The 14,153-nt window shown below is 43.0% G+C and overlaps 1 protein-coding gene across 5 annotated transcripts in view; it reads left to right on the forward strand.

Annotated features, from left to right (window-relative positions):
- The first annotated feature begins 657 nt into the window (after window positions 1-657).
- The window catches only part of LOC102573373 (kynurenine/alpha-aminoadipate aminotransferase, mitochondrial), a 28,139-nt gene continuing 14,643 nt past the window's right edge, over window positions 658-14,153 (forward strand). The window contains exons 1-8 of one of the 5 annotated variants that reach the window (XM_006277489.4): window positions 660-826; window positions 2,952-3,022; window positions 4,161-4,229; window positions 7,409-7,577; window positions 8,392-8,524; window positions 9,227-9,301; window positions 10,777-10,986; window positions 12,975-13,040. In XM_006277489.4, the coding sequence (XP_006277551.1) occupies window positions 4,163-4,229; window positions 7,409-7,577; window positions 8,392-8,524; window positions 9,227-9,301; window positions 10,777-10,986; window positions 12,975-13,040 (720 nt within the window). In that variant the 5' untranslated portion in view covers window positions 660-826; window positions 2,952-3,022; window positions 4,161-4,162. Of the gene's footprint in view, window positions 827-2,951; window positions 3,023-4,160; window positions 4,230-7,408; window positions 7,578-8,391; window positions 8,525-9,226; window positions 9,302-10,776; window positions 10,987-12,974; window positions 13,041-14,153 lie in introns of all 5 variants that reach the window. The other 4 variants (XM_019481390.2, XM_014594149.3, XM_019481391.2 and 1 more) reach the window with 4 other exon arrangements.

Genomic DNA, 14,153 nt, shown 5'->3' on the forward strand with positions numbered 1-14,153 from the left:
CGTGTGTGCTTCTACACCGTCCCGTGTCTAACACCATCCTCAGTAACAGCATCCCCGCTGTGTCAAACAAAATCCCATGTGTAATGCCATCCACACTGTTAAACTCCATCCCCAGTGTGTGTGTGTATAACACCAGCCCCATCCTGTGCATATGTGTGCACCACTGTGTGTGCTTCTGCACTGCCCCTAACACCATCCCAGTGTGTGTGTGTGTGTGTGCGTACGTGCGTGTGTGTGCACGCAACACCATACACACTGTTCCTGTCAAGTATCATTCCTGTGTAACACCATCCCCCTTCTGTGTTTGTGTGTAACACCATCCCCGGTGTGTGTGTGTGTGTGCGCGCTCCCGCACGGTCCCCACTGTCTAATGCCATCCTGTGCACGTCTGCTCTCCTCAGTCCAGGGCTCTCAAAACCCCACGGCCTGGCCCTGGCCCTGGCCCTGGCCCTGGCCGGGTCTGGCAGCTCGGGGATGCCGGGGCAGTTGCCTTTTCGCAGGAAGACTTTGTCCCTTAACTAACACGGGCGCTGATGACGTCGGCAGAGCGGCCCGCTCCGTGACGTGGCTTTCACGAAGCACCGGGTGCGCAGCGAGTCACGCAACCTACCGCGCAGTCACCAACCGCCCCCTTCCCCCGCCGCCTCAGCCAGTCGCCAGGGCGGGGCGGGGCGAGTGGGGCGCTGCGATTGGGCCGCACTGGGCGAAGGAAGGGCAGCTCCCTGGGGCTGCTGCCCGCGCCCGGAGTGGAGCTGTGCACTGGGCGCGGCGGGTCCGCAGGTCAGTGCGTGCCTGGCCGCGGACCCGTGCCTGCGAGACGGAAAAGGTTAATGCCCTTGTGGGGAGGCGCATGCGCACACGCCCGTGACACCGCGCGGGGGGGGGGAGCGTTGGGGTCCGAGCAGCTGGTGCCTGGTGGGGGCTGTGACGTCAGTGCAGCCCCCGCCCCACCCCCGTGGCCGGCGGGGTGCCCTCTGAGGTTGGGGGCTGCACCCCGCGCGCCCGGGCTGCTGGGCACACAGCCTGGGAGCCCTGGGGCCCCAGCCCCTGCCCTACATGCTGCCCGTGCCCGGGGCTGGCTGCACACGAATGTGGGGACCAAAGCTGGGCCTGCCGCGAAGCCAGCACCTAAGGGAGCCCGTCTGGCAGGGATTTGCTGCAGAGCGAGGCTGGCATGTGCCTCCTTGCGCAGGGCTCAGGCTGGGCCCCGCACCAGGCACACTTCACAGTGCTAGTCCACCCGTGCCCACAGGCTGGCTCAGCCAGCCATGTCCAGCCCACGGCCCCTGCTAAGTGTTGGGTATATTACGCAGTTAACTAGTGAATCGCGCAATACATTTTGACTGCCCACACATGCAATGTAATGATCACACCAGAAAAATGACGGTCCAGCTATAAAAAGAGCAAGTAGCTGTGAAGTTAGCACTTGAATATGTGTCACAACTCTGAAGCTGGATAGAAACCTGCTATAATCTGAACTTGCAGCAGGGCCCTGTAGGGTCAGGTTGATATCTCTGTTACAACGAACCAGAGGTGCAGATCTATGCCGCCTTTCCCTTGACTTCAGACTAATAGAGTTAAGTACATCTGAGTGCTGTAAGGCTTTTGATACCAAACATGCAGGTAGATGAATTGCCGACAGGTTTAGCATCCCAACATCATCTAAACAGCATTTTGCAGGAGGAGCTTGGGGTGGGTGGCAGGGAGCTGGGGGTAGGGGAGTGTTGGTAGTAAAGTTGGCAATGTAATTAGTCAGAGCTCTCTCAAAATGCATGGCAGCTGCTGCAGGCTCTGGTTTTGATGTTTTCTTCCCATTTCTCTTATTTTTTCACTGTCAGCTATAAATGCAGAGAGGTGTAGTTAGGTGTGTTAGTCTGAAGTTGAGTGGAAGGCAGGGTAAATTTGCACCTTGCAGACTCAAAGTAGATAAACAGTGAGCAAAGGCTTTTGAAAGATGTCCGCCTACTTCGGTTAGTCTATAAGGTGCGTTACCTTGCCTTTGGCTATAAATGCAAACAATGCAAAAGCAGTTCTGAGATTGAAAGGCTAGTGAATAACTCTCTCCGGGTGGGGCAGAAAGAGGAAAGAAAGCAGAACACCCAGTAGCTTCCCCTTTCTGGCAGATTGGGGCACAGCAAGCTGCAAGTTTAGACTGGTACATAGTAGGCAATATATCCCCTGCAGCAGCAGACTCAATTCATTCTGATGAAGATAACAAAAAAACTGTGCCTGTTGCTACAGGGAAAACTTAGCTTTGTAGAAGCACAGAGGGTATCTGGTGGGGGGGTTTCTACTGCAGGAGGATCTCTGCAGTAGAGAGATGAAAGAGTATATTTTTAATTGTTTTTTTTTTCAATTAATATAAACAACATTACAAAAGAAAGACTTGCTAAAGATATACCACTTGCTACACACTCTTTAGCAATTTATAAAATATGAGCACAAGAATATAAGTGCGGTTGATAGAAAATTATTTTCTGTGAATTTTATAAAAGTAACCAGACTTCAAGATTATTTTTCCAGTTTAGTTGCCCAGTAGATGAGTGTTTTCATTGCTATAACATAATAAATGACCTTCAGTTCCTTTTATTCTTTAAAGCCAGGCACATCTTTCCTTACCAAGCAAATGTAAGGACATCCAGTGAAGCTTAAAAAACAAAACAAAATCAGTAGCTGGGTCATTGTGGAACTAAGGGAAAAGACAGAAGGAAAAATCAGGGTGAGACATTTTGAAAGACATTCTTAATCAGTTTCTAGAAACCACATCTGTCTTGTAGTCTGACAAGTGTTGTGACACATCGTGACGACTTGCATTAGTTAAAGCACTTTAAATAGTATGCTTAATACAGCTAAAGAAATAAAGCTGGATTCTCATTAAAAGGAACTGATGAATGTTTCAGATCTGTCACACCTCTAAACTCCTAATCTGTCTTTAAAACTTTCCCTTCTAGAATTGAAGAAAAAAGCATTAGAGTTACTATTGCTGTTTGGAATACGTTGAGAAAGTGACGTAAGTGGAGCAGTAAGTATACCTTGTCCTTCCATACACCTCCAGATTATTAATATAAATGGCTAGGAGAGTTTTACATAAATCTAAAAAGCTCAAGGACTTGATTCAAATCTCACTGAAGTCAATGGGAGTCTCTGATTCCATGAGTGTGCGCCAGATTTGACCCCAAAAGAATATATCGCCAAGAGAGGAATAGTGTATTCTGTTGTTGCTTCCTGTCCCCTGTTGTGAAGAATGCTAGTTCAGATGGACAAAGACCATGGGGTCTTGTGCCTTCCTCTGCAACATAAGATATAATTCTCTCCGTACGATAGCCTTGGTGTATGGTAGCCTGACGAAAGTTCCCTGAATTACAATTAGGGCTACCAAGGGCTGATGGCTATGTCCATGAGTGGCCAAGATTCTATGCAGGCTACGCCCACTGGGAGCCATACTCCCAAATTCCCTGGCCCACTAGATTGGCTTATGCAGCTGATGTTATGTTTGACACTCCTGTTACAGACTCATCAAGCAAGTAGTTGCCTACAAGTATGAGGGACTGAATGCAATAGTCCAAGAGGCCTCCTTTTAGTCCAGGATTCTTAGAAATATAAAACATTTCTTTCTCTATTGAAGTTTGCATTTTGTCCATTTTCACTTGACTTCTATTTTTTCCCTCCCTCCCTGTATTGCAAAAGCCACAAAATCCAAGAGGGATCCACTCTGCAGTTGCCTTTTTTATGTCAGTATTGTCATTGTTCCCCAAGAACATGGATCATTTTTGTATCTCTTTATGATGATTAACTACCACAACAAACCAGAGCATGCTTTGGAGTCCTTGCAAAAGAGCCCTGACCACTCCACTTTGTTTTGTAAATGGTTTCCCCAAATAAGAATCATCTAAAAACTCATCTAAACATTTAAAGAAAAAGGGCAGGAGGAAGCATTCAGTTTGTTTGTGTTAAATTTGACTATAATTGATACCATGTTTTATCCAACTAAGTGGCCTGGAGAAACAGATTGCATTTTAGATTAGTTACTCACTGGTGGGTGTTTTTCATGTTTACCATACAGTGTCCTAGCCAGATTGAAAAAGTGATGTTTCATGTTACTTCACTTCTTTAGCCAGTTAATTAAGTTTAATTAAAATTAATTGCTCTTTGCCCCATAGACATGAATTACTCTCGATTCATCACTGCTGTAAGCGCAGCAAGAAAGGCATCTCCAATAAGAGTTCTGAGTGAGTAAACTTTTCCATTCCTAACCCAGCAACCCTTAAACGGTATTGTCCTGGCCGGAGACATCGTATATGAATATTAGAGAAGTCTTGCAAGAACACACTGGAAATTTGCAAGCTAACTAATATTAGGGTGACCATATGGGACAATGCAAAATATGGGATGCTGCCCCCACCCACCCCTTTGCTGCTGCAGGCAAAAGCAGGGTGGGGCACCACTGGTATTATTATTCAAGCAGCTAATGAGTCAGTGGCCCATTAGTGACCCATTTTTTCTTCACAGCTGTTGACAATTCCCTTTTTAATGGTCATTCCACTAATCAAGCAAACTTACCTGGCAATTTTGCTGCCTGCTAGGGCTTCCTATTTCATAGCTCCTGCTGCTCTGCCTCCCTGCCCCACACTCAAGACACTCATTTTAATTTTCACTGAATGGCCAGATCCAGCCTCAGAAATCCAGGACTGTACTGGCCAATCTGGACATATGGTCACTCTAACTCAGGGGTTTTCAACCTTTTGGGATTAGTGTACCCCCGGGAGCCAGATGCAGAGCAGTGTACCCCAGGCAGCCAGATATGGAGGGGTGGTGGCACATGGTCGAATGCAGAGTGGTGGCAGCCACCGCGTGCAAGCTTCCCCCGCATCCAGCCAGGCAGGCAGTGTCTGTGCAGCAGCACAGGATGGTGCATGGCGGCGCTCCATCCCCACCTACCTGTACATACCCGCTAAGGCCTTCTCAAATACCCCCAGGGATACACGTACCCTCAGCTGACAATCCCTGCTCTAACCAGTATGAAAGGCTAACCCATCTTTGCCCTTTGTAGGCTAAAGTTGTCAGGCAGAGGTAGTTGAAAGATCTTGCCTTTACATCCCTGAAATGAGTATGCATTGCATCCTTTGAAAAAATCAGGGCATTCAGAATGAAGAAATAGTTACACTGTTTAATTCTTTTCAATTTCTACCAGAAAACATTTCTGCTATTGCCTCTGGTTCTGCAGTTGGGGCTGTCACTGCAATGTCTGTTACTGAATTTTCATTAGATGTTCGGGCTCAGTTCACTGCTAATGACTTAATTAAAGAGAAAGTCAGTCTGGAACTCCATCTCTATTTTCCTCACACTTTTTGCTGCTTTACCAGCGATACTGATATGCCTGTGGCTTCTTGCACTTCATCAACTCTCAGCTCCTTCATTCCAGGCTTGTTACTTTGATTTACTTTTACCCCATTTAGTGCTGCTGGCATAGGCTGCCTTCCTAGGATGCACTTTTTTAATGATAATTCAGTTCTTCCCTATGGTAGACAAAAAATGACTGACAATCCGACCCTGAACTGCCTTTTTCTAGAGAAAGTGTGTAGCAGGTTTGAGCCCACCACAAGCAGCTGTGAACACCCCCTAGTGCCTGCCCCACTTAGGCTCCCTGGACATCCTCCCTCTTATCTCACCTGCTATGCCTTGATGTACTTCATGTATTTGTAAAAGGGAAGCTGCCCTAGGGTCCCAGAGCAAGCCCTTATCCATCCTCCAGCCAGCAGGTCCTCTCAGACTCCACTGGGTCCAGTCCTCCCCTCAAGTGCAAAGTGGGCCCTCCTGGCAATCTGTGCCCCAGGGTACCTGTTGCCCTAAGAGCGATTTGTGGCCTCTTTCTGTTCCTACAGCCATAGGCACCCCATTGTAGCTTAAACCTCAATGTGCCCTCGTCACTCCTTGTAGTCACATCCAGTCCACCAATGTAAAAGTTAAACAAAAACATAAGCCCACTGGCTATAACTAAAATGCCCCCACTACTACATACAAGCCTCTTACTTGCAGTCACCAGCTCAAGTGCCAAGCACTCCCTCTCCTTTAGCCATCCTGCTTGGAAGCAACTCTGTCTGCTGCCTGCAGAGCCAGATTTCCTGCTCCAGCTCAGGCCCTGGACTTATATGCCTCCTTAGCCCTGCCCCTTCCGGTCCGATGGCTCCCCAGCCACCCACAGGGGTTTTCTCTTGGGACCTGACAGCTAGCTTCCAGGGCAGCCTGAGTTTCTACTCTTGCTGCCTTAGCAGTGCACCAGCTGCCCAAGCCTAGCAATAGGCCTAGCAATAGGCAATTATAAGATATGAGTCCCTGGCTGCCTCCTCCTCTGCAGCCAGCCCATAATGGGTAGCGTTTCCCCACATCTGGGGACCTCCCTGCTGCTGCTTCTCCCTTAAAGTAATGGGAGCACTGTCTCCCTGTTATACAGTGCTTAAAATGACTCATTACAGTTTTAGAGGTGAAAGTTTGAGCCTTGCTTCAGACATATCAAAGACCACCAGTGCTAAATCTAACTACACATGTCCAGCCTAATAATTCAAGCTGAGGTATCAAAGGTGGCCAGATGTGATAATAGCCACATGATTCCCTTGTGCACTATCAACTACAGGAAAGGTGCAGGCAGAAGTGCAGCTTCCCCATCTAACTCATGGTGCTTTCTGTCATGGTGCTTCACAGAAAGCACCATGAGTTAGACTGATTCTCCTGACCTAATAGACGTTAGCTGTTAGGTTGGGAGGGTAGGGGAATCGAGCTCCAATTTGGAGCTGATCAGAGAGAGAGGCTGCATCTCTGCAGCCTCTTTCCCTAGTCGTGCCCCACCTTTCCCGCTCCCCAACCCTATGCTGTCTCAGGATGGGAGAGGGAGAAGGCAGGGGAGGGAGGTCCATTCTAGGTCCAGCCTGTACTGGAGTGTGGTGGGGATTGAAACTAGAAAAAAAATGAATATTTTTCTAGTTCCTACATTTTAGAAATCTGATCTTGCATTTTCTATTCAATTGGAAATCTCTGTGGACAACTGGAGAATGAGTAAGATTATGTTACCACAGATATCAAAAGGAGTAGTGATTTTTATTCAGTTGGAAAAGTCTGCTAGAGATATAGCACTGATGCCCTTTTAATTAACAACTCAGAAGGTTTATAACATGTTTCTGATCCAGCCAAAAACAACAAATATTGGCATCCCACTCCTTAAGAAGATCTAAACTTGGAAAGAACATGGCCTCTGAAGTCCTCGTTGCACAATCATCAGCAGCAAAAAATTGCATAAATCCCGATCAACTTCTGTTTTAATCCCTTTAAAGGGAGTAAAGGGCCAGGAAAATTGTAAGAATTACATCTTGTGTCCACTACTGTATAACAGATGCCTTATTCCTTTTTTCCACAGCTGAACTAATGCAGAGGTCCCCACCATCACTAATCTCTCTGGCTGGCGGGGCACCAAACCCTAACACTTTCCCATTTAAAACTGCCAGGATCACCATTGCAGATGGAACTGCTGTTGAGATGGGGGAGGATTTGATGAAGAGAGCCCTCCAGTACTCTGCCTCAGCCGGGTACTGACCAAGATATACATGCAATTTTCTTTTAAAGTCCCAGAAACAATTTCTTTTTAATATATGTTAATATTGACCTTTACAATGTTTTTGTTTAGCTGTCTAATCCGTATATGCTTTTTAAAGGGGGGGGAATTAAAGTGAATGGAGTGAATTGACAATTATATACATTTATTAATTAAAATTAAGTAATTTCAGTTTACCAGTATTAGAGAATCCCAAATGCCTTTACTACTGCAAATACCGTGATGTAATTAGGGGTTGCCATGCAGTAAATACTAGCTGCTTCAGGATGCTGACTCCCTTAAGGCACATCTTACCCCTCTGTATGAACCAACTTTCAAAAATGAGTTACAGTCACAGTAACTACTTCAGTGGCAATATGTACATACCCCATTCTGCTCTTAATCTCCATTTTGGGCATGCTTATTGGCAAGAACTCAATGGGATTCTGCAGATATATAGTCAACCAAGAACAGAAAGGGTACTATTGGTATTTCAGCCTTCATACCTTTGGTTGTTACCAGTCTCGAAGATTTAACTGTGATGGTTTGGTTTTCTATTTTACATGCTAGTCTCTTTTAATCTTATATAAAATGAGCGTATGCTATATTTGTTTACCTCACTCATTCCATTAGTTGAAATGAGAATATTTCGAACTAGAGACTAAATATGTCTGTCTTGTTGAACTAGCACATGAAAGACAGACCTACCACCCCTAGATTTAACAAGGATTTAAAACTGCAGTAGAGAATAAGTGTGTATAGGGTTTTACAGATTATAATGATAAATTAAGATACATTCTGGGTTGCAGAATTCCTGAGCTGTTGTCCTGGCTAAAGGATTTACAGAAGAGTCTCCACAGTCCCCCCACAGCCAACTACAGTCCTGATCAGGGACAAATGGAGATATGTGTCACCACAGGCAGCCAGGAAGGCCTGTGTAAAGTAAGACTGAAAGCTAAATATATCACGGCTTGTATTATACAGCTATTTGCTTTAAATAGAGTTTGAAATAGAGGTTATCCTGAATAGCATAGATGCAATTACTATAATAATGGTTCTCAGTGGAAGGTAACTTGTGAATTTAAGTTACAACATCAAAACATTTAAGTCAGTAGAAATTGGAACAAAACTTCCTAATAGTATAATCATCTTCTATGGCTACATAATTGTATAGGTGAAGTGAAGGTATTCATCAAAGAGCATATCATAAAGATACTGGATTCTGTTTGTTTTTGTAGGTCTCTACCAAATGATTTTTAAAAGTCCAGTGTTGGTAAGATTAAGGGATTGCTTACTATACTGTTTCCCTCTGACTTGCTTTCACTTTTCAGAACACATTTTCCAAACAGGTTGGTGTTCATATACTGGTAGGTAATTGATCCACTCCCTGGCACAAATGCTTTCTTTTGTATTCTAATAGATTCTGTTAAATATTAATATGATTTCTCTTTGCTATGCCTATGTCTCTGATGCTTCAAAATTGAAGGTTTAATCCAGTTTCTGTTTTCTTCTCAGAATACATTTAGATAAGTGTAAAGGGAAATGCTAATCATCAAAATTTATAATTCTACTAGGGTAGGTAGCATTATGAAGAAAGTAAACCAAAACCCGAGTCCTGTAAAAATAAATTGTTTTGCTTTGTAGGTGTTTGAGATGCTTATTAACCCTGGGGACAACATCCTCCTGGATGCACCCACATACCCTGGAACACTAGCAGCTGTGAGTAATGTTTAGGTATGGAAATCTGTGAATTGTCATAGTTATAGCACTTTGGTGTGCATGTCTTAGATTTAACTACTGCAAAATGTGTCTGAGATTTTCTCTAGACTTACCAATTTTGATTCTGTACTGATTTAAGTGTTACTGGTTAACTAATGAATGACTGTTGCCATGTTTCTCAACCAGGGTACTGCAGCAACCTAGGGTGCCATGAGATCATTGTAAGGGTGGTGTGAAGCACCACTCAGTATTATCACTGTTAGCTGTAAAACACCTACACCTAATTTACAGGGTAAACCTAGACATTTCAGGTAGGAATCCATAATGTCAGAAATATTCTTACCTATTGTAGTCTTTTTCAGTTCTTTGCAACAAAATAACATTTGTATTATTTTTTCTGTAGTCAAAAAATGAATGAAAACTAAGAGCTAGCTAGCATTTCCAAAGGATACCTTGTGTCTAGTGAGGGGTGCTTTGAGTTTAAAAAGGTTGAGGATCACTGATGTACTTGTAATATTTTTTCTACAACATACATATTTTGCTTCATGTCATGATTCATCCTAGACTGATATTTTTACAAAGATTCACATTAGAAACATGAATACACCTTTCAGCAAAAGGCAGTCTCCATTCACGTATATGACCAGGGTCAATATATATTTTGAGATCTGGGTGCGCCCCACTTAAGTATTGTTGGTAGAGAATACTAGTTTAGTATTCTGTACACATAATAAGCAAAAGTGGGAATAGGCCTAAAACATGATGCAAGGTCAGTTCTTAAATACCATTATTTTTTCTGGAATAATATATACTTTGCATAATTAAACACATTCCTCAAATGCCTAACAGAACAGAAGATGTGCAGGAATAGATATTATCTTACAAATTTCACTTAATAGCTTCACTTCACTTTCTTTGATTCCAAAAATCATCTCTTTACTATTGCTATCATCTTGTTATTATTTGATATGCTTTATTCTTTAGAATACTCGGGGGTTGTGGCTCCAGAAGCTGTTCATTTTGCCCCAGGAAATGCAAAGTCAAGAAGTACGGAAAAAGAAATCCCACAGAAATAAACCACAGGCATTTTTAATGTGTCGGTAACTTTATACATTGGTATCAACTCATGTTACTTCATTAATATTTTGTAATTCTCTGTCCCATTAGCTATACAGAGCAGTTATAGTCTTTCCTTTGTCCAGGGACAGTGGTTCATAGTCCTAACAGTGCCACTGAATCTGAAATGGAATTGCAGCGATCTCAGTGCTTTATAGCATTCCAGACTATCTTATCCCTTGAATTGTGAGCAAAGTGAGTTGAAACCAATACAATTGATTTTTATAATCATTTAGATTTGCAGAAAGGCTGTGTTGGATGAGATTCTGCAGCACTAATGACAGAATCAAAATCTCAACATCAAGATTTGTGACTGAAATATGTGTCTCATCATTTTTTTTTTCTCCTTTTGTGAACAGCTGAGACCCCTGGGCTGTAATATAATAAATGTCCCCAGTGACCAACATGGTATTATTCCAGAAGCCCTGAAAGAGATTCTCTCCAGGTGGAGCCCAGAAGATGTAAAAAACCACTGCAACAACGTCCCCAAATTTTTGTACACCATTCCAAATGGTGGCAATCCCACTGGAACTTCACTGACCACTGACCGCAAAAAGAAAATATACCAGGTATTAATAAAAGCCTAACTTTCACGTCAAATTCCAAACTCCACTGCAAAAGCAACGTATCTTATAAATAAACAAAAAACATCTACAATCTCAGCATGTACTGTTGCTATAAAATCTCTTTAAAAATAACATATCAACCTCTTGTGGCTTAGTACATTCTGGCCATGTCTATACAACACACTACTGTGTAGCAGTTAGTGGGGTGTAGGTTGTAGCCATGTTGGTCTAAGGACATAGGCAGACAGGATTCCTTGGGTGAATCTGATATCTTTTATTAGACCAACACAAATAGTTGGAAAATAATTATTAAGCAAGCTTTCGGGTTCAAAAACCCTTCATCAGGCTAAGGAAGTTTCAGCAGTTGGTGTGTGCTCTTCCTGGATGGAATGAAAAGTAAAGAAGCCAGCGGCTGGGCTGGTGTGCATACAAAACAGGTAGTCAGTGAAAATGTAGATTGAGGAGTCAATGGGTGAGAGACAGGCGGGGGGGAGGGGAGACAGAACGGGGATGAAAGTGGAGAGAGACCTGGGGAGTCAGATGTCAGGCAGGTTATAATGTGTCATCCAACATCTATATTTAGTCCATGATTTTTAGTATCCAGGAGGTTGATGAAGTGGAGTTCATAGGCTTGTCTCTGGGAAGTGTTTTGTAAGTTTCCTTGGAGGATCAGGACTGAGAGATTAGAGAGAGCGTGGTTTTCTTGTGAGAAATGTGCCCCACAGGTAATTGGGTATTTCTGTCTTCGATAGATTTCTGGTGTGCATTCATTCTGGTGCACAGTTGTTGTTTGGTCTTTCCTACGTATTTTCCATCAGGGCATTTGGTGCATTGGATGAGATATATTACATTTCTGGAGGTGCAGCTGTAAGATCCAGGAATGCTGATGGCTCTGTTGTAGGGTGTAGTAATAGTGGGGCTGGTGGAGATGTGTTGGCAGGTTTTGCATTTCTTGTCATGGCACGGTCTGGATCCTTTTGGTGTGTTCTGGGCTTGAGGAAGTTTGCTTCTGGTGATGAGGTTGGCGAGGTTCGGTGCTTGTTTGAAGGCTAGGATAGGTGGCTCTGGGAAGATCTTTGTAAGAATAGGGTTCTTAAGTGGTTACTGTGCATTTATTTAGTACTTGTATAAACATCATGGTTGTGTCGCATCATGGTTTTTTCCATGCAATGCTACTGTGCAGTAGTATCAGGCTATTGCGCAGTCAGCATCTCGTGTAGATGCACCCACTGCTGGTAGTCTAGGGGCTGTCTGTTGTATTTGTTCATTAGACCTATAAACTGAAGGAGGTACTGACAAGAATGAAAAGCTCTACCTAATGAAGCACAAGTTGGAGCAATTAGAATTTCTAGCTCCACTATAGGCTGTGAAATGCTCATTGAAAATACTGAGGACATGATCAAGGCAGCTTCCTATCCACATATGTATTTATCATACCCTTCATATCTTTTTTTAATAATTGTTTGTATTAATGTATTCAATAACCCTTTTATTCAGTAAATTTAAAGAAACAAAAACTTACACAAAAATCTCTTACATAACTTTTGGTATGTTAAGTTTTTATAACTATGTAGCCAAAGAAAACATTTGTGATGGCAAATGTTTTGAAAGCATGAGGTCTGTAAATATAGGTGTAAAGTCCATGCATATAAGTGTCCCTATATTTCCCATTCAAATAGGTATTTGAAAAATATACCTTTATTTCAGTATGCAGATTAGGTCCACAAATGTAGGCACATGTGGAGCCTGGGACTCAAGTTTTTGCTAAATGGTTGTTTCATATTAAAGCTGCCATTTTACCAGTTCTTATACTTTTGGTATTAGCATTCTTTAGTGAATTAGAAACAAATCTTGACACTATTTTGTCAAGCTCAAATGCTCTGGGAAACATACAGAATAGTGCATGTTTATAAAGTGAAATGATATCACAACTTTTGCTTTTTATTTAATATCAATGATACTTCACACTGTTCATGTTCATTTCTTTTTAGCTTGCAAGACAATATGATTTCCTTGTAGTAGAAGATGATCCATATTATTTTCTTCAGTTTAATAAGGTAATTTATCTGTGCTTATTGGAGCAGTATCTCTTCTGGGACAGGAGAGCATTAATGCAGGATACTTGAGGCTTATACCATGTGCTATTCTTACCTAGTAGCCTGCCAAATTAAATTAAAGCATTGCTAGTACATGCTCAGTCCTGATGTTCTCGTGCTACTATGCCTGTTGAACCATCAGGTTGCATCATTGTCAGTCATAATGGGTCAAATTCTGCCGTCCTTAAGTGATAAAAATGCATTATTCCATTGGATCTCTACTAACAGGAACTTATAATTGTGGCTGCCTCAGGAACACACAGAAAGGGGTGCTCTGCTGTAGAGGAAGGTTGCAAGGCATTGAGAGAGAATAACAGCTGTATCATCTTTTCTGTCTAATATCAGCATTCACTCAAGGCAGGCTACCTATTTGATGTCACTATCTGCTGCTTTTCTTTAGAGTCCAAACCATAGGAAACCTTCCCACAAGTCATGGGAAAAAGAAGAATTGTCCTCTCTTAAGTACCAGTGGAGGAAATGTTTAAGAACCATAACTAGGGTTTCTTGTAAGTGGATCGGGGCGGGGGGGTGGATCTGCAAGTTTAATTTCAGAAATTAGATCAACCCTTGTAAGCAGTAACACCACAGATAGAAACAAAAAAGCAATTGACAAGGCGTCTGCCTTGCTTGGACTGCAGAACTGGTTTAGTGGGAGAGTTGAAATTATAGATCTAGCAACATAATGTCCATGGGAATCGGAATCCACGTGGAGCTCAGGAAGTGGTCTTTTAACAAATCCTAGACTCTGAGAAATGTTCTCCGGTTTCTCTGTAAGTGAAACAGCTGCGATTGTAGGACTGTCAGAGGACTGACAAATTGTTATCCGTGACACACTCATAACAGAGAATGTATTATTTTGCTCTTAGCTGTCCTATGGTGGCACCATGCAGAAGCTCTGGGACTGAGTATTTGTGCACTCAGCATTGGGTGTTAGACATGAATGCATTTCCAACTCATTCCTTGCTGGTCTTTGAGGGACACTATCACCATAGCAATGTTGGCACTATGCTAAATAAAATCATTTGCTGGTAACTAGACTCTGCCCCTTCCATTGTGCATGTCCAATCGAGTTTT

The sequence above is a fragment of the Alligator mississippiensis genome, chromosome 2, assembly GCF_030867095.1.
Source record: "Alligator mississippiensis isolate rAllMis1 chromosome 2, rAllMis1, whole genome shotgun sequence".
NCBI classification, from domain to species: Eukaryota; Metazoa; Chordata; order Crocodylia; family Alligatoridae; genus Alligator; species Alligator mississippiensis.